The sequence below is a fragment of the Sphaerodactylus townsendi genome, linkage group LG03 (assembly GCF_021028975.2).
Source record: "Sphaerodactylus townsendi isolate TG3544 linkage group LG03, MPM_Stown_v2.3, whole genome shotgun sequence".
NCBI lineage: Eukaryota > Metazoa > Chordata > Lepidosauria > Squamata > Sphaerodactylidae > Sphaerodactylus > Sphaerodactylus townsendi.
The window spans coordinates 8,614,495-8,636,503 of record NC_059427.1 but is presented as its reverse complement, the minus strand read 5'-3'; the positions used below and the strand labels follow the sequence as shown (position 1 = coordinate 8,636,503).

The 22,009-nt window shown below is 45.8% G+C and overlaps 1 protein-coding gene across 2 annotated transcripts; it reads right to left on the bottom strand.

Annotated features, from left to right (window-relative positions):
- Positions 1-6,562: 6,562 nt before the first annotated feature.
- LOC125428551 (zinc finger protein 420-like) lies at positions 6,563-21,673 on the bottom strand. Of its 2 annotated transcripts, none has more exons than XM_048488854.1 (5): positions 21,568-21,673; positions 19,684-19,778; positions 16,885-17,867; positions 15,641-15,767; positions 6,563-12,947 (listed from the first exon to the last, which is right to left on the bottom strand). In XM_048488854.1, exons 3-5 carry the CDS (start codon positions 17,647-17,649, stop codon positions 10,828-10,830), a joined length of 3,012 nt encoding a protein of 1,003 aa, XP_048344811.1. In that variant the 5' UTR covers positions 17,650-17,867; positions 19,684-19,778; positions 21,568-21,673; the 3' UTR covers positions 6,563-10,827. The 2 variants fall into 2 exon arrangements, with proteins under 2 accessions (XP_048344811.1, XP_048344812.1); XM_048488855.1 differs by having other exon boundaries at positions 6,563-12,944.
- Positions 21,674-22,009: the final 336 nt, after the last annotated feature.

Genomic DNA, 22,009 nt, shown 5'->3' with positions numbered 1-22,009 from the left:
TTCCCACGCCTGTCTAGGAATCTCGGCCTCTCCCATTTTAACCCTCAGGTGCCCAGCTCGGCTCGAAAGAGGTTGGGATTGTCTTCCCGATTCTCTTCTTTAAACAGCAGGAGGGGCAGCAGTTCATCACGGTTTGTGTTTTGCTTCGGACCTGGGTTGCCACTCTCCAGTTGGGGGGTGGAGTTCTCCCGGAATTATAACTGGAATCCGGATTTCTGAGATCAGATTTCCTGGAGAAAATAACTGGTTTGGAGGGTGCCCTGATTGGCAACACATGTTTACTGATGGTCTCACACATAGCATACACACATTAACGTAAACAAACCGCCTCTGTCCAACACTTCAAAGCAAGTTCTCCAGGATCCAGATATTTATTGTTCCAGTTATCACAAACATTGTCCACTTTCTAATGAAGTAATTCTTCTCAGATTTACCCTGCCTCTTGCATGCTTCTTTATTTAATATATTTTAGCCACCTTTCTCATTAAAAGGTCTCAATGTTTGTTTTTTTAAAATACATTGAAGTAGAAGAAGAAGAGTTTGGATTTATATCCCCCCTTTCTCTCCTGCAGGAGACTCAAAGGGGTTTGCAATCTCCTTGCCCTTCCCCCCTCACAACAAACACCCTGTGAGGTGGGTGGGGCTGAGAGAGCTCTGAGAAGCTGTGACTAGCCCAAGGTCACCCAGCTGGCGGGTGTGGGAGTGTACAGGCTAATCTGAATTCCCCAGATAAGTCTCCACAGCTCAGGTGGCAGAGCGGGGAATCAAACCTGGTTCCTCCAGATTAGATACACGAGCTCTTAACCTCCTACACCACTGCTGGAATGAAAACAAAGCTCATATACAACACAGAAGTTAAAAACTTCAGATGATTCATAGAGATTAGCACAATTCCTGTAGAACCAACAACTATGAAAGGCAGAAGGATTGGGGCCCTCCCAGAAGGTGAAAACAGCCCTGCAGCATCAGAACAAAGGGGCGTCCAGTCCCAAATCCTGTGGCCACCCAGTACCTTCCAGGAAGTCCACAAAATGGACACCACCAGGCAATATCATTCTCCAGTCCTTGCCCTCCAGGAACAAATATTCAGGCTAAACTGCCTCTGAACAAGGGAGTTCTATTTGACTTTCCTGGAGGGAAGGTGTGTGGCACAGTGTATGGCACAGTCCTATCTTGTGAGCCCTTGGAAGCTACTCAAGGTTGGTACTTGGATGTGAGACCACCAAAGAAAGCTCTGCTGAGGAAGGAAACAGTGAACCACGTTTGCTTTCACTTGCCTTGAAAGCCCCTTGCTAGAGTTAACATTTCTGGTCCTCGAGGCTGTCTACAGAGCTTCCCTCCATTAATTTTGTTGAGCTCTTCTTAAAGCTGTGTCAAACCTGTTTTGGTAAAATTCAAATCCCACTGTTCTTTCAAGCTGGACACTGAATACAAGGTGACTGTACCTGCATAAAATAGTTCACACAGTCCAAGACAAGAGATTCTTAATCTTGGTTAAAAAAAGAACTTCTAAAGTCAATTCAGAAATTAATTATGTTTGGTTATAGTCACACACATGAACATAAAATAAAATAAAGTTTTGTGAACTTTCATGGAGACTCGTAATGGGGGCATTTCTCTAATCTCTTCTGGGAAGCTGATTTGCCCAAGGTCACCCAGCAACCTTCCATGCTACAGCAGGAATTCGAATCTGGGTCTCGCATATGCTAATCAGTACACCACTCAGGGGGGCTGAGATTTTTTTAAAAATACACTAGATATATAATGAGGGGAATTCTTGCAATCTGGGTGGCAACCCCGAAGCAGCAAACATGGGTTCTGTTGGCCCATCACCCCACTCCAGGCCCAAACACTTGTAATATCCTTTATTTATGTGTAAAAAGAGACAGAGATGCGAGAAAAGTTGTTGTACCACATCAGCATGTACCACATCAACAAGAACTTTGAATCCAGTTGCACTGTTTGTGTTTGTTCACAGAGTGTTGTGAGAAAACACTCCTATTGTGTGATATGTGATAAAGTATTTACTCACAGGAGAGTCATCTTGATGTATCTCTGCATGAGCTTCTGCACCTTGCCTCCTCTCAAATCGGCATCAGCTGGGGGCTAATAATTCTACCATCATGTATCATTTAATCAATGTGTAACCACCTTCAGAAAAGACTAACTGTTCCTCCTTTGTAAGAGTTACTGATCTGGGCTTGTTTTTTCAATCCAGTGCAATGACTTGCTCAGATAATTGACTATTCTATCTCATCTATCTCTTGTTTTGTTTCCCTTTCCCAGAAGCTTTCAGTACCTCTTGAAACCAGATTAGCATTCAACCCCATCTAAACCAAATGGGTCTATAACAGTGGTGGCGAACCTATGGCACAGGTGCCACTCAGAGCCCTCTCTGTGGGCACGTGCAAACAGAGATGCGCCCCCCCCCCCCATCTAGGCTGGCCTGTGCCGCTGGGCTCGATTATTAGCATTAAACCTAAGAGCTAGTTTTGGGGAAGCAGTGTAGGTAACCCTGTTAAGCGCTGTTGAACCCCACTGATTTTCATGAGAAGAACTAAAGCGCGATCCTTTACCTGGGAGTAAGCTCGGTTGCTGGCAATGCTTCTGAGTAAACCCTCCTAGGTTAGTGATTCACTCGTTGGAAGAGTTGCATGGTTGCTTCAAAGCAGAGTCACTGACTACCACCAAGCTTACTCCCAAGTAACGCACGCCTTGGAGTCAACCGTTTTTTCTAAACTAAAACCTTAGTATTCAGGTTAAATTGCCGTGTTGGCATTTTGCAATAAATAAGTGAGTTTTTGTTTTGCAATTTGGGCACTCGGTCTCGAAAAGGTTCGCCATCACTGGTCTATAATGTGCCTTCATTTTACAGCACTACCAATTTCAAGGCATCTCCATCATGCTTTGAAACATTTACTCTTCTCCATTTGTGTGGGTTGATTGAAAGCCCAATCTGATGAAGTGTTATGTGGAATTATTTTGTGATATTTTTGTTGCATCTAATTTACCCCCCTCCCCAAATTCATTCATTCATTCATTCATTCATTCATTCATTCATTCATTCATTCATTCATTCATTCAACTTTTATACCGCCCCATCCCCGAAGGGCTCTGGGCGGTGCACAACAGACAGTCACATATAAAGATAAAACAACTAAAACCTTTAAAAGCAGTGATACAAATGAAGACTAATGAATAAAAGTGGCGTCCAGCAACCCCATTTTTAAAAAATTCTCTCTCAAGAGGGAGGAGCGGCAAGTCCCGAGATGGCAAGCGGCCCAGATGTAAAGGACGGGGGGGGGGGGGCACCATCAGCGGCTGGTCCCTCCAAAGGCCCGGCGGAACAACTCCTTCTTACAGGCCCTGCAGGGCCTGGACAGCTGGTGGGAGAGCGTTCCACCAGGCTGGGGCCAGAGTCGTAAAGGCCCTGGCCTGCTTGGAGGCCAGCCGTATCATTGAGGAGCTAGGGACTACCAGTAAATTGGCCTCCACTGAACGAAGAGGCCGTACAGGGACATATGGGGTGATGCGGTCTCGAAGATACGAGGGCCCCGGGCCGCGTAAGGCCTTAAAGGTCATCACCAACACCTTGAAGATGATTTGGAACTCTACTGGGAGCCAGTATAGCTGGCGCAACACAGGCTGGATGTGATCCCAGGTGGCGCTGCCTGTGAGCAGGCGCGCAGCCGCGTTTTGGACCAGTTTTAGCTTCCGTATCAAATGCAAGGGAAGGCCCGCGTGGAGCGAGTTACAATAGTCTAATCTGGAGATGACTGTTGCATGGATCACCGTGGCCAGGTCGGCTTGGGAGAGGAAGGGAGCCAACCGCCGGGCCTGGCGAAGATGGAAAAAAATTCACAGGTGTTGATTTTTTAAAAATAAAAAATGCTTCTACTTTTAGCAACATCAATCTCTCATCTCTTCAGTTACTAAGAATATGAATTTTCCAACCACAACATTCAAACAGCTTCTCCCCCAGATGGAATTTTTTTAATGACTTTGAAGTCTCAAGTTCTGTGAAACAGAATCTGGAAAACAAGGGAAAAGGTGATGGCAGCCGGCCGGGTCTAAAGACAATTACAAAGAATGGAAAGATAATGTGTGTTTTTTTTAATTCTGTCCTGCCTTTAACTGGGAGGACCCAAGGTAACTGATGGCAAACATGTGCCTAACCTACCTCAAAGTGTTGTGAGGACAAAAGGGAGCAGAGAAGAACTACATAAGTTGCTTTGAGTTCTTCAAAGGAAGAATGGGTTAAAAATGGACAGCCAGGTGTAGAATGAATGGAACCCCCATGTTCGGATGCAGACTACCTCAGCTCACAGGATGATAGGAATGAAGAACAGAGGGAGCCAATCACCCTGGCAAACATTTAGATAGGAGACCTCCAAGGAATACCAGGGTCGTGATGCAGAAGGAGGGCAGTCTAGCTAGCAAACCACCTTTTGAAGTGCCTTGGCAGGAAATCCTATTGGGTCCTGTATTTCAACAACCAACCCAAAAAAAAACCAGTTGAATTCAGGATATATTAATGGTTATAAGCCAAAATGATGAAAGAAACTTCACAGGGTGCTTTGAGCGGGGACATCTGACTTTGGGAACATGCCTCTTCCCTAATGCTTTCCTGGGGCATATCTTACTCCTTTGGAGCACCAGACCTTTTCTTTTTTTCACACACACAGACTTTTAACTAGAAGGTCTCTTGCCTTGAAATCCTATTGGGTCACCATATTTCAACTTAACTTAATGACAAAAAAACCAGTTGAATTCAGGATATATTAATGGTTATAAGCCAAAATGATGAAAGAAACTTCACAGGGTGCTTTGAGCGGGGACATCTGACTTTGGGAACATGCCTCTTCCCTAATGCTTTCCTGGGGCATATCTTACTTTCCTTTGGGCACCAGACCTTTCTTTTCACACACAGACTTTTAACTAAGGGGGTTCCATCTTACCTTTACCGATTTTTCATGGTCTTCTGGTTTAAAGATTGCTCTGTGTCATGTTTTAGGCTGTTTCAAGGACCCTGGCTTGTTTTTAAGAGGTCTTGTTATTTTCTGCATATTGTCGAAGGTGTGATGTAGTGGTTAGGAGCTATGGACTCTAATCTGGAGAAACCAGTTTGTTTCCTCACTCTCCACATGAAGCCTGCTGGTGACCTTGGGCTAGTCACAGTTCTGTCAGAACTTTCTCAGTACCACCAACCTCACAAAGTGTCTGTTGTGGGGAGAAGAAGGGAAGGAGTTTGTAGACCACTCCGTCACTTTATGGTTAAGAAAAGCAGGGTATAAATCCAAACTCTTCTTCTCAGTCATGGTATTTTAGTTTTAGCTCCTAACATTTTGCTTACATCCATAGCTGGCATTTTCAGAGTCATGTCACTGTAAGATTTGTTTCTCTCAGTGGCTCATTGTGGAGTCCTATTTTTTTTTATTTGTGAGCTGTCTTTGGAGAGGAAAATATACATTTTCTAAACAAACAAATATACTTCTAAATATTGGTTGTGGCAGAGTGAGCTGGGGGCAACAACCAAGGCATGCTATGTCATGATCCACCCGTTTGATCCTGCCGTGTTTCATCTCCTGCCCAGGACCTGGGCATCTGTTTCTGTTCAGATCTCCGCAATCTTCCACTCAGTTCAACTGCTTTCCTTTTCTCAGACCAGTTATCAGTTCACTAGCCACCTGCTATTGCAGCTCTCTCAGTAGTATGGAATGTAGGTTGTTTTGACCCTAGTGGGGGAAGGCAGTTTCTCCTTCCAGCAGACTGTGGGACTGAAGAGATGCCACCCCTACCTTGGGAACTGGTCAGCAGGGCAGGGTGACAGGATGCACAGGTGACGTGGGGGGTATAATGATGCTTGCAATATTGGCTGTGCTTAGTTCTTGGCAATAGAAGTCTAAATGCTCATTTCCTGATGCTGTTTCATAACAAAGAAATCAATTGAAACCAGAGTCTTGTTATTGAACAGTCCAGAGTGTGACATGCTACTACTTTACATTTCCACTCAGGGGAGGGACTATGGTGCAGTGGTAGAGCATCTTCTCAGGATGCAGGAGATTCCAGATTCGATCCCCCAAGCATCTGCCGTTGAAAATATAAGATATACCACACATCTGATCCTGGAGCGGTTCCTGGTCATCCTTCCCTTGGAAATCCAGGGCTGGGTCACGGAAAGATACCCAGAGAGTTGGTTCCAGGTGGTGGCCTAGTGGTGCAGCATCTGCTTGGCATGCAGAAGGTCCCAAGTTCAATCCCTGGTTTTTCCATTTGGAAGACCAGGCAGCAGGTGATGTGAAAGGCATCTGCCTGAGATCTGGACAGCTGCTGCCAGTCTGAACAAACAATACTGACCTTGCTCATGTGTTATGTGGGACTTTCCAGAAGCCAGCAATAATTTTACAGATGCAGTAGAAAATGAGAGGAAATGCCTGATTAATACCCAGATAGCGATAATTTAATTGTTTGAATTAAACCCCACTTAGCACTGCACCACACCTCAGAAGCAGTAATCATTCAAACAAACATACTTGTTTGCAGTATAAAACCTGATAACACGAAAGGTGGAAAATATTATATTTTTAGGCTTTTTACTTACAGGAGAAACTGTTGAAAAAGATATTTCTTCCCAAGAATAAAACACACATCAACACAAAGGTGGGGAAGGGGGGGAGGGCAGAACCACAATGTTTAAACACAACACAAAGTCACAAGATAGGTTTTTTAAAAAGGGAGTTTGTAGAGCAGCTTATTCAGATACTGTACAGTACATTCCAGAAGCTTCAAAGCAGGGGACCCGCATCAACGTGACACGCAAGTTGCCCATTTCTGCGATTACTGGCTTCTTGTCTCCCTTCCCCCAGTTTTAAACGTTGTGTTTCAGGGAATGCAGAGTTCTTCAGGAGCTTTCTAAAGGTTTCCCTCTTGAGCTGGAATGACAAGATTGCCTGAACTGATCCACCACAAATTGTCACCCATCGCTAACTCCAAGGAATAGTCAGGTGTGCTGTTCAGACTCCAGAGAGGTCACTGTGTTGAGCTGTTCTGGTAAAACCTAAAAAGAATTCTTGTGGCATCTTTTAATTCAACACATCTTTGAACACATCTTCCAGATTGTAGAAGAGAGGAAATTTGGAAACTACCCCTCAAATGTTCTCCCCAATCATGTAGGACCTCATGGGTAGTTTTCCCTTCCACTCCTTCTTTTTCCCTCTTACCGGTAATGTAGCAGTTCTTAATATTTCACACCTCCCGGAACACAGTCAGTCTGGATTAAGACTTTTTAGGGTTTTCCTCTGTCTTGGTTAATGAACAAAGTCATATCCTTCTGCACACCAGAAGTATCCCTGCTTTGTCTTTGGGTAATCTGATTTTGCTGCTTTGTGAAGAGAATTTAACCCCTGGAGCACAGAGGAACTCAAAATCACAAAGGAGCCCAAATTGGATGGGAGCAAGCTTCCTGATAAATTCTAAATGCATCAATTTAATGCAAGATTCTACCTTCAAGGAGCAGTGACTTTTAGGTCAGCGTCATACACAAATTGGACATTAAAAATTGCAATGTTCAGAACACTGCAGGCTCATGGGATCCTTTGCTGTCGACCAAAAACAAAGACATTCAAAGGGTGACTCCAGTATGAAACTGCTGAGTTAGACTTGAGAAATTCAGTTCTCCGTGAAAACTGCATGCCAGTTTTTTAAATGCCACAAGACTCTTTCTTCAGTTCGGTCAAATAGAAAACCAGTGAGCCTCAGCTTGAACAAGCCGAGTGTCTGTCCCAACACAGTTCCCAGAATCCTTTGCTAACTACACAGTGGAAAGTGGCTTTTGAAAACTGCAACTCAAATGTTCAACGTGTCCTTGTTGAATTTTAAAACCTCGTTTGTACAGCTAGGTAGTGCAATGAGCCTTCAGCTCATTTCATTCTGAAAATCTCCCAGTTTCTTTTTCCAAGGGGACATTTCAAAGCCTAATGAACGCTGAATCGCAGGGTTTTTCCAGACACTGACATTTCAAAAACTTGGGCAAACCTTGGCCATGGGCAGAAAGGGTTTTGTGGAGATTTCTTGGTCTGGAGGCACAATTTGATTTTGAATGCACGAGGGTCTAGAATTGAATTCCATCTGGAATAAGACTTGCACCATAACATCTTCCCTCAGTTTACCAGTTGAGGCCTACTGCAGGGTTACACCCTGAGGTGAGGCCAGCTACAATCTGAACACACAACTTTACAGAATCCCAGATTATGAGCCTATTAGAGGTCTATTTACTTTGGAAGTGCTGTGGCTAAGTGATACAATGGACACTATGCATACAAAACAGCCCAAGTTCATTAGAAAAGGGATCCCAGATACTAGAAAAAACTGTCAGAGAAACAAAACTGCCTGATACTGTAGTAGTAATTTTTCTTCTTCCAAAATACTAGAACTTGAGGGCATCCAAAGAGGCTGACAGGCAGGAGATTTAGGATGGACACAAGGAAATAATTCTTTACACAGTGATTCAAATATGGTCAATGTCTGTCAAAGAAGATGATACTGAACTACAGAGATCAATATTCTGATTGAGTTATGTGAAGAAGAGGAAGATGAGGAGTTTGGATTTATATTCTGCCTTTCTCTCCTGTAAGGAGTCTCAAAGCGGCTTACAAACTCCTTCCCTTCTACTCCCCACAAGACATCTTGTGAGGTAAAAGGGACTGAGTGAGTCCTGTGGCTAGGCCAAGGTCACCCAGTCCCTCTGAAGGACCAAAAGCAGGGCATAGAGGTTGTGGCCTTTCCTTGATCATGCCTCTCAGCACTGGGATTCAAAAGCTGCCTGCCTCTGGACATGGAGGTTACCTTTAGTCCATGCAGCTAGTAGCTATCAATAGATCTCTCCTCCATGAATCTGTCTAACCCCCTTTTAAAGCTGTCTCTGCTTGTGGGCATCACTACTACCACTGGCAGTGAATCGCAGAATTTAATTACTTGGTCACTAAAGACAAATTTATTTTTGCCAGTCCCCCGATATTACCAATTATAGTATTTCGTACAGCAAGTGTAGGAAAGACACTTTTCTGCTCAACACCCAGAAAGAAAATATCCTGCTCTGGCAGATACCTGGCACAAGAAAAGAATTAAAGTGTTAAGCAATTCCTTCATTGTTACTTCCTGATCCCACCAGTGCAATAACAGTGAAGGAATTTTTCAATACTTTGATTCTTTTCCTCAGCTTGCTATCGCTGGTGTGACCCTGACTTCTTCCAGACACAGCTACTGCCATTCAGAGAACACCATACTGAGCTAAATGGATCAAAGTTTGAGTCTGCATAAAACAAATTTGGATGGATAGACACTGCTGCAACTCACAGGTAAAGTACCAGCTCTGTACACGGATGGCCCCACATTCAACCCTTGGATTCTCCCCTTGACTGTGATCTGTCTTAGAGCATAGGTAATACCTGCCAGTCAGAGGAGGCAATACCTGGCTAGGTGGGCCACTGGTCTTAATCAGTGTGGTCAAGTCACAATCAACTTATAGCAACCCCAGCAAAAGGCTGTAAAGGCAAGTGAGAAGCAGAGGAGGCTCACCATTGTCTACCTCTGCAAAGTTGGCCCTGACGGTCTCCCACCCAAGTACCAACCCTACTTACCTTCCAAGATTTGACAAAATTGGTCTACACCATGACCCCTTCCCTTACTCTGTTCAGTATCAGGCTACTTCATATGTGAAAGTCACAGGGAGCAATGGGGAGGTGGAGGGGACACACTGTTCTCCAAATCAGCTTACCACCTTTGGTTCTAGCCAAACATTTCCCTACTTTCGCAGCTTTTTAGATTCCTTTATTAACCACTTTTTAAAAATAAAGTACCTAAATTGGCCAGGTGCTGCCGAATAACTTTGTTTACAGACTTATGGTCTTTAGGAGAAAGGCGCCGGTAGAAGGAGGGAAAAAAGGAAAGGAGAAAAATGGGTCCTCCAAGAGTTGCTGGAAGTAGGTTTGCGAGGTCAGGTTGGGAAATACCTGGATAAATTGAGGGTCGAGTGTGAGGAGGGCAGTGTTTGGGGAGGGACAGGACTTCAGTGGAGTATACTGCCACAGAGTCCACTTTCCAAAGTGGCCATTTTCTGCCTCCTGGAGATCAGTTGTAACAGTGGGAGATCTTCACCCACCACGAGAAGGGCAAACCTAGCTGGAAGACAGTTGTTGAGAGCTGGAAGGTGGATAGCACTGCATTCCAACCATAGATAGGAAACAAGAACACAGGTACACCCAACCCCCAATTACCCAAAGTACAAGAAGAAGGAGCCAGAAACTTCAACTGAAGAGAAGAATGTTGAGAAGAAACCAGCAGGGGAAATAGAAGGGAGTAATCAGATGATCTCAATAGGGCACATTCTTGGGTTTTCCTAGAGAACGCACCAAGGGGCAGCTCTGTTTTTCAAGACTGGGATGGGAATGGTCTTTGGAGCAGAGGTGTCACATTAGAAAAAGTCCCTGTCCTTCCTGAGGCAAAATTGGCTCCCTCAGAGACCTCTGCTGGAAGTTCTCAAGAGCTGGAAGGAGGACAGCAGCTGGACCTTAGGCACATTGGAAGTGACCTCCTCCCTCTGGGCACAGACAACACTGACCCATTCACTCTTCTTGCAATTGTCAAACTTAACCCATGGATTCAAACAGTTTTGCTCCTGTCCTCACTGGGTTTGCACATGAAGAAGAGCCAAAGTATTAACTTAATTTTTCTCTGTAATACAAACATTTTTCTCTTTGTACTGTGTATCTTTGGCTGACTGAGACACCACGAGCTCCAAAAGGAAGTTCTCCTGTAGCATCATTATATCTATTTCTCCTTCTCACAAGAATGGGTCCTCTGATGTCTGATAAGATTTGACCTCTGGCAGAAACCTTGCCCACAGTCTGTGCATCTGTGCGGCTTCTCCCCTGTGTGGATTCTCTGGTGTACAATGAGGTGTGCTCTTTGACTGAAGCCTTGGTCACACTCAGAGCATTTATGTGGTTTCTCCCCTGTGTGGATTCTTTGGTGTACCACAAGGTGTGTTCTTTGACTGAAACTCTGGCCACAGTCCAAGCATTTATAGGGCTTCTCGCCTGTGTGGATTCGCTGGTGTCGGACAAGGTTGGATCTCTGACTGAAGCTCTGCCCACACTCAATGCATTTATGGGGTTTCTCTCCTGTGTGGATTCTTTGATGGATGACCAGGTGTGCTTCCCATGCAAAACTCTGCCCACAGTCTGAACATTTAAACGGCTTCTCTTTCATGTGGACTTTTTGGTGAGCAATGAGGTTTTTCCTCCGATTGAACTTCTTCCCACAGGAGGAGCATTTATGAGGCTCTTCACCAGCATGGATTTTCTGATGTCTGATAAAGTTTGATTGCCAGGTAAACATTTTCCCACACTGGAGACATTCATAAGGGTTTTCTTCAGTACTGATTCTCTTGTTTCTACTATGACTAGAGCTCTCCCCATAATCTGAATTTGTAAGGGATGTCTTCACTTCTGTATGCACCTTCTGATGTTTAATAAGGTGCGGACTCTGACGAAAGCTCCTGCCACAATCAGAGCATTTGAAAGGTTTTTCCCCTGTGTGGATTCTCTGATGGCTAATGAGGTTAGTTCGCTGGTTGAATCTTTTTCCACAATCCGAACATTTGTGTGGCTTCTCTCTGGTGTGGATAATCTGATGTCTAAGAAGGTTCCCCCTTCGGGAAAATATTTTGCCACACCTGAAACATATGTATGGATTTTCTCCTGGGAGGATTGTTTCACTAATATGATTGGACTTCTGATTGAATAAGTTTTCCCCTGTGTGAATCCTCTGGTGTTTAATAAGGTTGGATTTCTGACCAAAGCTCTTCCCACAGTCGGAGCAGATATACGGCTTTTCTCCAGTGTGGATTCTAAGGTGTCTGACAAGGTTGGATCTCTGGCTGAAGCTCTGCCCACATTCTGTGCATTTGTGTGGCTTCTCTCCTGTGTGCAATCTCTTGTGTATGATGAGATGCGCTCTCCACCTGAAGCTTTTTCCACAGTCCAGACATTTATAAGGTTTCTCTCCAGTGTGGATTCTCTGATGCGCATTAAGGTTTGTCCTCTGATTGAACCTCTTCCCACATTCTGAGCATTTATGAGGTTTATCTTTTGTGTGGATGCTCTGGTGCCGGAGAAGATTGCCTCTCCGGGAAAAGATTTTCCCACACTTAAAACATGAACAGGGGTTGTCTCCTGCATGGATTCTCTCAAGATTACTACGGCTTAACCTCTGATTAATTTTTTTCCCACAAGCTGACCGTTTGTATGGCTTGTCACTCAAATGGACACTCTGATGTTTGATAAGGTTTGATTTCTGTGTGAAGCTCTTCTCACACTCCAAGCATTTGTATGGCTTCTCTCCTGTGTGGATCCGCTGGTGCCGGACAAGATTGGAGATCTGGCTAAAGCTTTGCCCACAGTCTACACAGCAATGCGGTTTCTCCCCTGTGTGAATTCTCTGGTGGATGATAAGATTTGCACTCCGGCTAAAGCTCTTCCCACAGTCGGTGCACAGATAAGGCTTTTCCCCGGTATGGAAACTCTGGTGTCTGATAAAGCTAGTCTCCCAGTTAAAGGCTTTCCCACATTTAAAACACTGATACTTTTTTTCTCCCATGTGGGTTCTCTGGTGCCTGTTTAAGTTTGATTTTTGGGTAAAAGCTTTCCCACACATATTGCACATGTGTCTTCTTTTTCCTAGGCCTACTCTTTGCTGGAATACGATTTCACCCAAATTGTCACTCTGGCAAAGGATGGGCTTGTTCTTTCTCTTGTCGATTTGGCTCCCCTCCTCCCACCTTGGTCCCTCCAAGTTCCCAAAGTCTTCTGCTATGTCTCGAGGCTTGATTCCTTCCTCTGAAACCTCAAACGAAGTTATTTCAGTCTCGCTGTCCCAACTGTCATCTGCTAGAATGGGAAAAGAAAGAGAGAACCTTGTAAGTTTTTTTAAAAAGTGAAATGAAACCAGAAGATGAGGAAAATGGCATACTTACTGCTCTGCAAAAGTTGCAAGAACATCAGAAGAGCCCTGCTGGATCAGACCAGTGGTCCATTTAGTCCAGCATCCTGTGTTATACAGCTGGCCAACTAGTTCCTCTCATGGGTCAATAAACAGAGATTAGAGGCTGAGGCCTTCCCCTGATGATGCCTCCTGGCATTTCTGTTCAGAGGTCAACTGCCTCTGAATGAGGAGGGGAGGTTCCCTTTATTTCCTAGGGTTCATAGCCACTGATAGACCTGTCCTCTGGTGAATCAGTCTAACCCCCTTGAAAAGCCATCTATGCCTGTAACCATCACTACAGCCCCATGGCAGCAAATTCCACATTTTAATCACTCACTGCGTAAGGAAGTATTTCCTTTTGTCCATTCTGAATCTACTGCTCATCAGCTTTACAGGAAGCCAAAGCAATTTATCCTATTAGTTTATTTAAAATATTTATACCTCACCCATTACGATTACTTTTCTTGATGCAACAAGAACTATCACAATTTTATTCCCCCCGCCCCCAATGACACAGGGTGGCACACACTGATCTCTCTTCTCCCTTTTTATTTTTACAACAAGCATGTGAAGTAGGTGAAGAGAGCCAGCGTGGTGTAGTGGTTAAGAGCAGGTGCAGTCTAATCTGGAGAACCAGGTTTGATTCCCCGCTCTGTCACTTGAGATGTGGAGGTTTATCTGGTGAACTAGGATTAGCTTTGCACTCTTAGACCCACCCACCTCACAGGGTGTTTGTTTTGGGGGGGGGGAAGGAAAGGAGATTGTAAGCCCCAGAAGTTTACTTCTGGTGAGCTGGGGAGGAAGCTGGGAGGGAGGCTGTGCCGCTTGCTTCTTCGCTCACCTGCTCTGCCTTGAAGTGAGCCATGCCCCACCTGCTAAGCTCAGAATGCCTCTGGTTGTTCCCAAGGCACGCAGGGTGGGTGTGAAGCATGAGCAAGCAAGCAGATGGCCTTTCTCCCTACTTGTGGTAAGCCGGGAATGAAACCAGGAGGGAGGGAGGCCGCGCCACTTGCTCAGATGTCCTGCCGAATCTTACCTGCTGCTCTCGGAGTGCCTCTGGCTCACTCCAAGGCATGCAGGGTAGGCATGCAGGCAAGCAAGCAAGCAAGCGGCACAGCTTCCCTCCCTCCCAGCTTCCTCCCAGTTTCCTTACAGGAAAGAAAGGGGAGCCATAAATTCAAACTCCTCTTCTTCTAGGCTAAGTAAAAAGAGAATGGGCAACTAGCCCAGGGGTCTGCAACCTGCGGCTCTCCAGATGTTAATGGACTACAAATCATAAGAACATAAGAACAAGCCAGCTGGATCAGACCAGAGTCCATCTAGTCCAGCTCTCTGCTACTCGCAGTGGCCCACCAGGTGCCTTTGGGAGCTCACATGCAGGATGTGAAAGCAATGACCTTCTGCGGCTGTTGCTCCCGAGCACCTGGTCTGTTAAGGCATTTGCAATCTCAGATCAAAGAGGATCAAGATTGGTAGCCATAGATCGACTTCTCCTCCATAAATCTGTCCAAGCCCCTTTTAAAGCTAGATTGGCCAATTGGCCATGATGGGATTTGTAATCCATGAACATCTGGAGAGCCGCAGGTTGCAAACCCCTGAACTAGCCCAAGATCACTCCAGGAGCTTCCTGGCTGAGTGGAGAGTTGAGTGCAAGCTTTCTCAGTCCTATACTGGCATGTTAACTGCCTCATCACACCATCTCTCAAAAGTTTTTGGGGAGAAGCTTTGGCTGTGTGCCCTTTACCTATGAAACGTGCAGTCAGTGCTGGACATGTGACTTCTTCCATGCATCTGACTTTTCCTCCAAAAAAGCTCAAAGAAGCATGCAATGTTCTCCCCTTTTTCTACTTTATTCTCACAACTACCCTGAAAAGAAGACTAAGAGGGAGGGAACAAAGGGGGACATTCAGCCCTGTCCTCCCCCCACCCCCCCGCTCCCTACAGGATCACTGTGAGGAAAAATATGGGAGAAGAACTACACACCCCACCCTGAGCAAAAGTGGGATAAAAAGTGCGATAAGAGGCAAAAGATGCGATGTTAGTGCCAAGTGACATGGCTTTCAAGACAGGATGAGACACGTTTGATCTATCAATGGCTATTGGCTGGGATAGCTAAACTCTGTGTTTCAGCCACAAGTTTGCTCCTTGTGACATTTGAATGAGTCTGGATAAAAAGTGTTTTGCTACTCTGTGGCCTCTGGATCTAGTCTCCTGTGGACCAGCACAGCTATGTGATTTTTGAGAAACATTACTATACAGCAGGGCTCCCCAACCTTTTTTGATCTTTGGGATTTAAGAGGAATGGGGAGTGCCACCCCAAAATGGGTACAGCCATCTTCCTCACACCTCTTGGGTGGGAGGAAAGCCTGAATGGGGACTAGAACCACACACAGACTAAGGAAAGACCACTCTTTCTGACGCACCAATAGAAAACCCTTTTGTTTGAATGAGGGCAGCCAGTAGCAAGCCCTGCCTTACAGTGGCCACGCCCACTTTTTGAAAAGCTCAGGAGGCACCAGGGGAAGTAGCGGCAGCTGCCTTGTTGGAGAGCCCTGCCACTGGATTTCAAGGCATGTGGAGCACAAAGAATCCTCCTCACCTAACAAGGTGGTTCCTTCTGAGTCCTCCTGTTTGATCTCTTGGGAGGGATTCCTGTCCACCGTGCCCGATGGAGCTTCATCTTCTCTTGAGAAACTTATGGCCACCTCCTCAAATTCTCCCAGAACCTGAAAGGCAAGAAACAAGAAGCACAGAAAGTAGACGAGACCATGGCCTGACCCTCAGATGATGTCTGTGAGCAGGAGGGCCCCTCCCTAGCAGTCTCCTAACTCCACCTGAAGGGGAAGATTAGTCCTCTTTGAGAAGAAAGATGGCTCATCAGCTTAAACTTGGCTGTGGGATCCTGTGGGAGAAATCTCTGAGGAAAACCTCAGAGTCCAGAATCCATTCACTATCCCTCAGTGAATCAAAGCAGTGGCCCATCTAGCCCAGCTTCTTGTCTCACACAGGGGGCAACCAGTTGCTCTAGAGCAGTGGTTCTCAACCTTCCTAATGCTGCAACCCTTTAATACAGTTCCTCATGTTGTGGTGACCTCCAACCCTAACATTTATCCATTTTACAGATGAAGAACACTGATGCAGAGAGGCGACCCCTGTGAAAGAGTCGTTTGACTCCCAAAGGGGTCCTGACCCACAGGTTGAGAACCACTGCTCTAGAGGGCAAAGAACAGGGTCTAAAGGCCCCGGCTGTCCCATAATGTTGCCTCCTGGCACTGAGATTCAGAGGTTTGCTGCCTCTGTATGTGGAGGTACTCTTCAGTCACCAAGTGTAGTAGCCACTAATAGACTTATCCTACATGAATGTGTCTAATCCCCCTTTCAAAACCAGCAGACAAAGGGTTAAATTACACAAACAAAACAGTGATCAGGAGCAGTGGACTCTAATCCGGAGAACTGGGTTTGATTCCCCCTCTTCCACATGAACAGCGGACTCTTATCTGATGAACTGGATTTGTTTCCCTGCTCCTGCACATGAGGCCTGCTGGGTGACCTTGGGCTAGTCACAGATCTCTCCAAACTCACCTACCTCACAAAGCATCTGTTGTAGGGAGTGGAAGGGAAGGGGTTTATAAGCTGCCTTGAGTCCCCTTACAAGAGAGAAAGGTGGGGTATAAATCCAAACTCTCCTTCTCTTGTTCTATTTATTATAAGGGGTTTACAAATAGCCAATTAAAAACACTACAGGCCCAAAATGCAACTTTCTAGTTTTACAAAACCTGCAAGGATCCAACATGTGTAACTGAGTCTCAGTATCAAGTGACTGAAGAAACAAGATGTCCTCACCTCCTGCTTCCACTGTTCGGCTTCTTGTTGCCGAAGGAAGAAATCTTCTGCCAGGGCCACTGCTTGGACACAGGTCTCTGGGCTGGCTTCCCCCACCCAGTTCTGGATCTCCTCCGGCAAAATGGCGAGGAACTGCTCTAAGAGGATCAGGTCGACAATTTGCTCCTTGGTGCACACCTCAGGCCTCAGCCACTTCAGGCAGAGCTCTTCAAGCTGGACGTAAACCTCCTGAGGCCCCAAGGCCTCCTGGTAACAGAACCAGCGGAAGCACTGCCGCCGCATCTCTGTGCTGAGGGTCTGGTCGCCCAGAGCCTCTCCCTGCATGTCTCCGTGGTCCACTTTTCCTCCAGTCACATTGGCCTTTTGGGACCCTTCTTTCAGGCCTGAAAGAAGTCCACCCGCCGTCTCCTGCATGGATCCATGGCAATTGCCAGGGGACATTTCGGGGGGAACCAGGACGGCTGCCCCTGAGAGTGGTGAGTGGCTCCACCCTGAAGAAGGAGGCTGGACCGTCTTCAGAAATTCCTGCCACTGGGCTTCACAGCACTGCGACAACAACTTGTCATCTGTCTCCTGCTCCGCTTGCTTTGCCCTGCTCAGACACTCTTCGACAGTTGCAACCTGAGAAACATGAGGGGCCTTCCTGGATCTTCTCAGACCTTCAGAAGGAGAGGGGCTGGTGGAGTCCGTATCTTCCATTTTCACTCCCTTCTCTACAGAGGCCTCAAGGCCTGCTAAGGCCACCTCTCTTTGCTCGGTGGTCATTTCTTGCTCCACTCAGTTCAAGCGGCTTGCCTTCTTAACACCCCTCCCTGCCTCTTCCTGCATAGGTAGCAGACATGTCTGTTTGCCAAGGCTCAGGCTATTCTGGTAGGTAATCCTGAGGATGTCCGGAAGTACCAGAGACTTTTGACAAATCAGGAGATACCCAAAGGCTGGTAATGTTCCTCTGTCTTCCCTGGATCAAGAAGGTGCTTGGCTTCCTGAAAGATATAGACACAAACCGAATGGAAGTGCAAAAACTCACAGTTCCCACCATTTCCCAACTACCTGTGCTCCAGCAGGGAATTATTCCCCATCCGATATTACAAAGGGAGAGGAGGACCAGCAAGACTGCTTGGATACCCCCACCCCATTCAATATACCCCAATCTGGGATTTGGTGATCAGGTAGAGCAAGACTCCAAAGAGATGTAGCTATCATGTGGATGACGCTTGGCTCCAATCTCAGTCACAAACTCACTTAGAGAAGCTTTAGGTCAGTGGTCCCAAACACAGTGCCCGTGACACCCACCAAACTTCTTCTGTCATTCCCCAAGTGATTTCACAAAGTGGACAGGGTTAGGTGAGGCTTCTGGCCTGCAGGGCTTCTGATTGGCTGGGCAGATTTTTAAAAATGATGCTTGGGCGGCAGCAGCCCCCATAGCATACGGATCTTCACTGCATGACTGAAGGAAAGATGTGTGAAAATACTTGTAAACATGTTCTTTTATAAAGGCACACTGTTTAGCAGAGTTTCTACTTCAAACATTGAATAAATATTGTTAGAATTATGCGTAACAGGATTCCATTATATTTTGTAGTTGGTTCTTTCTCCTGCAGCAGCCATTTTTCAGTCAGCTCCACCTCTTACTGTGGCCATTTTTTTGGTTGCGTCCACTACTGTGTGTCAGAATCCCCAAAGTCCCCCCCCCACAATATGCAGATAATACTAATGGCCTACTTTACAGGGGTATCATCGTGGGGTAGTGGTTAAGAGCAGGTGGATTCTACTCTGGAGAACCAGGTTTGATTTCCCACTCCTCCACCTGAGTGACAGAGGCTTAACTGGTGAACCAGATGTGTTTCCGCACTCCTACGTTCCTGCTGGGTGACCTTGGGCTAGTCACAGTTCTTTGGATCTCTCTAAGCCCCACCACCTACATCACAAGGTATCTGTTGTGAGGAGAGGAAGGGACAGGAGTTTGTAAGCCACCTGGAATCTCCTTACAAGAGAGAAAGGGGAGCTATATATCCAAACTCTTTTCTTCTTCTTCATAAAGATTACAAGAATGTGTTGTGTTTGACATGCTTGGAAAGCACCATAGAAATGTCCACATTTTATTATTGTGTGCACTATTGTGTGCTTGAAGAGAAAATTTTGGCAGTCTTGTCCCACATGAAGTTGCTTTTTCTGTACCAAGAGCACACTGTTGAAGACATTTTTAGGCCACCATTCTCCAAAACAGGGACTCGCAGATTAGCAGCTGGTTTCCTACCACTGCCAAGCTCCCCTCTCTTCCCAGCCCCAAAATTCACCATCGAAGAGCTGACAGCCGCTTCTCCTGACCTTACAGTCATACATGCATGTACACATATCTGTTATCAGCCCACTCCAAGGGGACGCAGAACACTTACTTGCCACAAGTAAGGGGAAAGGACTGCCCTAGCACCCTTTCCCCTCTCTATTCCACCTCCCTTGAACTCCAGGGTGAGAATTATGGCTGCCACCCATGAATGTTTGATATGGACCCACTAGTTCTGAGAAAATCTAGGATCAGCAAGTCTGTGTGAGCCATGAGCTCTTAGAAGTAGCCTCCTGCTCCCTTTTTGTTTTGTTTATATTTATATTAATCTTTTGTTCTTTGTTAGCTTTCTTTTTACTTTTTTCTGATATAATATTTTAAAGTTGCACTACTATCATTGTTATGTTTGCTTATGTTTTTCATTTTTATTTTTTTCTTGTATTTTTTGTTGTTAAAATAAACATTATTAGAAACAAAACAAAAAACAAATGGCACATAGCTCAAAGCATACTTACTTGCACGCTGAAGAACTCCAGTTCCGTTTCTGGCATCACCTGATGTAGAAGATGCTTGAGAGATCAGAAAGGCTAAGGCCTTGGAGAACTGCTGCCTGTCACAGAGCAGACAATATGGAGTTAAATGGTTTCACTCTAGATGAGGGAAAGTCTGCCACAAATCCCAGAGGCCTTACTGAGCGTCTGACATCGATTAATGCGTGTGTGAAGATCCTAGCAAGTGATCCAGAAGATCATATCACAAAATCTGGCCCTGCCCAACTTTCCCTCTTCTTCCCAGCTGATAAAACTACAGAATCCCATTAGGGATACTCTATGTGGATACCCACACAGAAGTCGAAATCCAGCATCCTATTTCTATCAGCAGCCAGACAGATATATCCAAGGACCCCATTAGAAGGGCATGGGGAGAGGGTACACTCACATGATTCCCCCATACAACAGATACACAACTTCTGTACATGGATATTCTATTCATTTGCTGCTGCTAATAAACTTTTGGGGCTTATCTAATTCCTTTTAAAGGACACTTAGTCAGCAGACCCCCAGAAATTCATGTCTAGAGAGGTAAACTGCCCCTATACATGGAGGTTCCATATTTTCATTGCTCATCTTGACCATTTACCCCCCTGACCCCCACCTACCTGATGGAACAGGCTTCCAAGGGAGATCAGGGCCCTGCGGGACCTGCAGAGTTTCCGCAGGGCCTGTAAGATGGACCTGTTCCACCAGGCATTTGGCCAGTCTGGTTAAATACATCGCTGCCATTTCATCTGGCCTCCCATGGGCATAAAGATAGGGAGGGGGGAAGGGTGAAACGCTATCTGATGCTGAATGGTTCCGAGTTTTACTATTATTAATCAGTTTTTATGTTATGTTTTTAAGTTGTTTTTATCACTGTTATTCACCGCCCTGAGCCCCTAGGGGGAGGGCGGCTTAGAAATCAAATAAGTAAGTAAGTATTTAGCTGTCACAGAAATAACTACTGGTAACTTTAAAAGGAACTAAGGCAAATTCATTAAATATACGTGTATCCTCCTTCTGCTCTTGCCCAGCAATTGGCATCCAGTGATATAGTATCTCTGAGCATGGAGTTATTTAGTTATTGTGGCTATTTTTATTGTGGCTATTACTATACTAATAATGCATTCCTGTGCAGAATTACCTCCCACACAATACATTGATTTTAATGGGCTTGCTCAGAAAAAACTTGATATAGGATTGCATGATTATTTTTCCTTTTAAAGCCAGCAACTCCTAGTATACAGAGGTATGTTATAGCTAATGCTGCTGATAGATTACTCTTTCACAAATCTACCTAAACCCCTTTTAAAAAGCCCCCTAACCCCCACTGTTAGCATAAACGAGGTTGTTAGCAAGGTTTTCAAATTACCGAATGTGTGCTTTTAAATTGCTATGAAATCTGGTTGTAAGCTGCCCTGAGCGTTACTTGGTCAGGAAAGGGCAGATTAAAAATCAAAATAAGTAAAAAAAAATACTGGGTAATTAAGAGATACACCAGCAGTGCGAGATGTGCAAAACCAAGGCAGGCTCTCCCCAAATCTGACATGCAAGCTAAAGATTAGGAATGGAGAAATGTAAAAGCAGAACAGCTGAGCTCAGGAAGTGGAACCAAACATACAACAGGAACAGACATGCAACAGGAGGAGAGGCCTCTTCCTTCACTTCCCGCAGCGGCACAAAAAAGGGGGAACTTTCAGCCAGCTTGACCCCCCCCCCCCTCACTCTTAGGGACAAGGAGTCTTTGCTTTCTGCCGCATCCTGTCTCCATCCTCTCCTCCTGATGCCCATTTGTCCCTTGTCTGCATAGTCAGCCCCCCCGTCCACATACCCTCCCATCCCAAAGCCCCCCTTCAAACTTACTTCGCATTTCCAAAAGTGCAGCGACCATCCCCACGTCCTCTGCTCAGCTATTCACAAGCGAAGCTTCCCAGTTCTGGAGAAGGGAAGAGGAAGCCGTCGCTTCCGCCCCGTCCCCCAAATTCCCACGCCCCTCTAGGAGGTAGCGCTCTCTTGTTTTAACCGTTGCAGGGCTGCCAAAGGGCGCTCAAACATCTCCGGGCTCCGAGAACCGCTTCACGCATTGGGGGGGCATCAAACACGGGTTAGACGCTAGGCTACACTGGTTCGGGAGCGGCAGACCATCTGAACTCTTTGTTACAGGTCTCCCAAAGGAATCAGGCCTGCATATGCTACTGCGAATGGGGAAATTGCACAATTATATTACGCCCCATAGCAAAAAAAAGAAGCAACTCCCAGCACGCAGATGTCTGTAGTCATCCCCGCAGGGTCGTCGCTAAGGAAT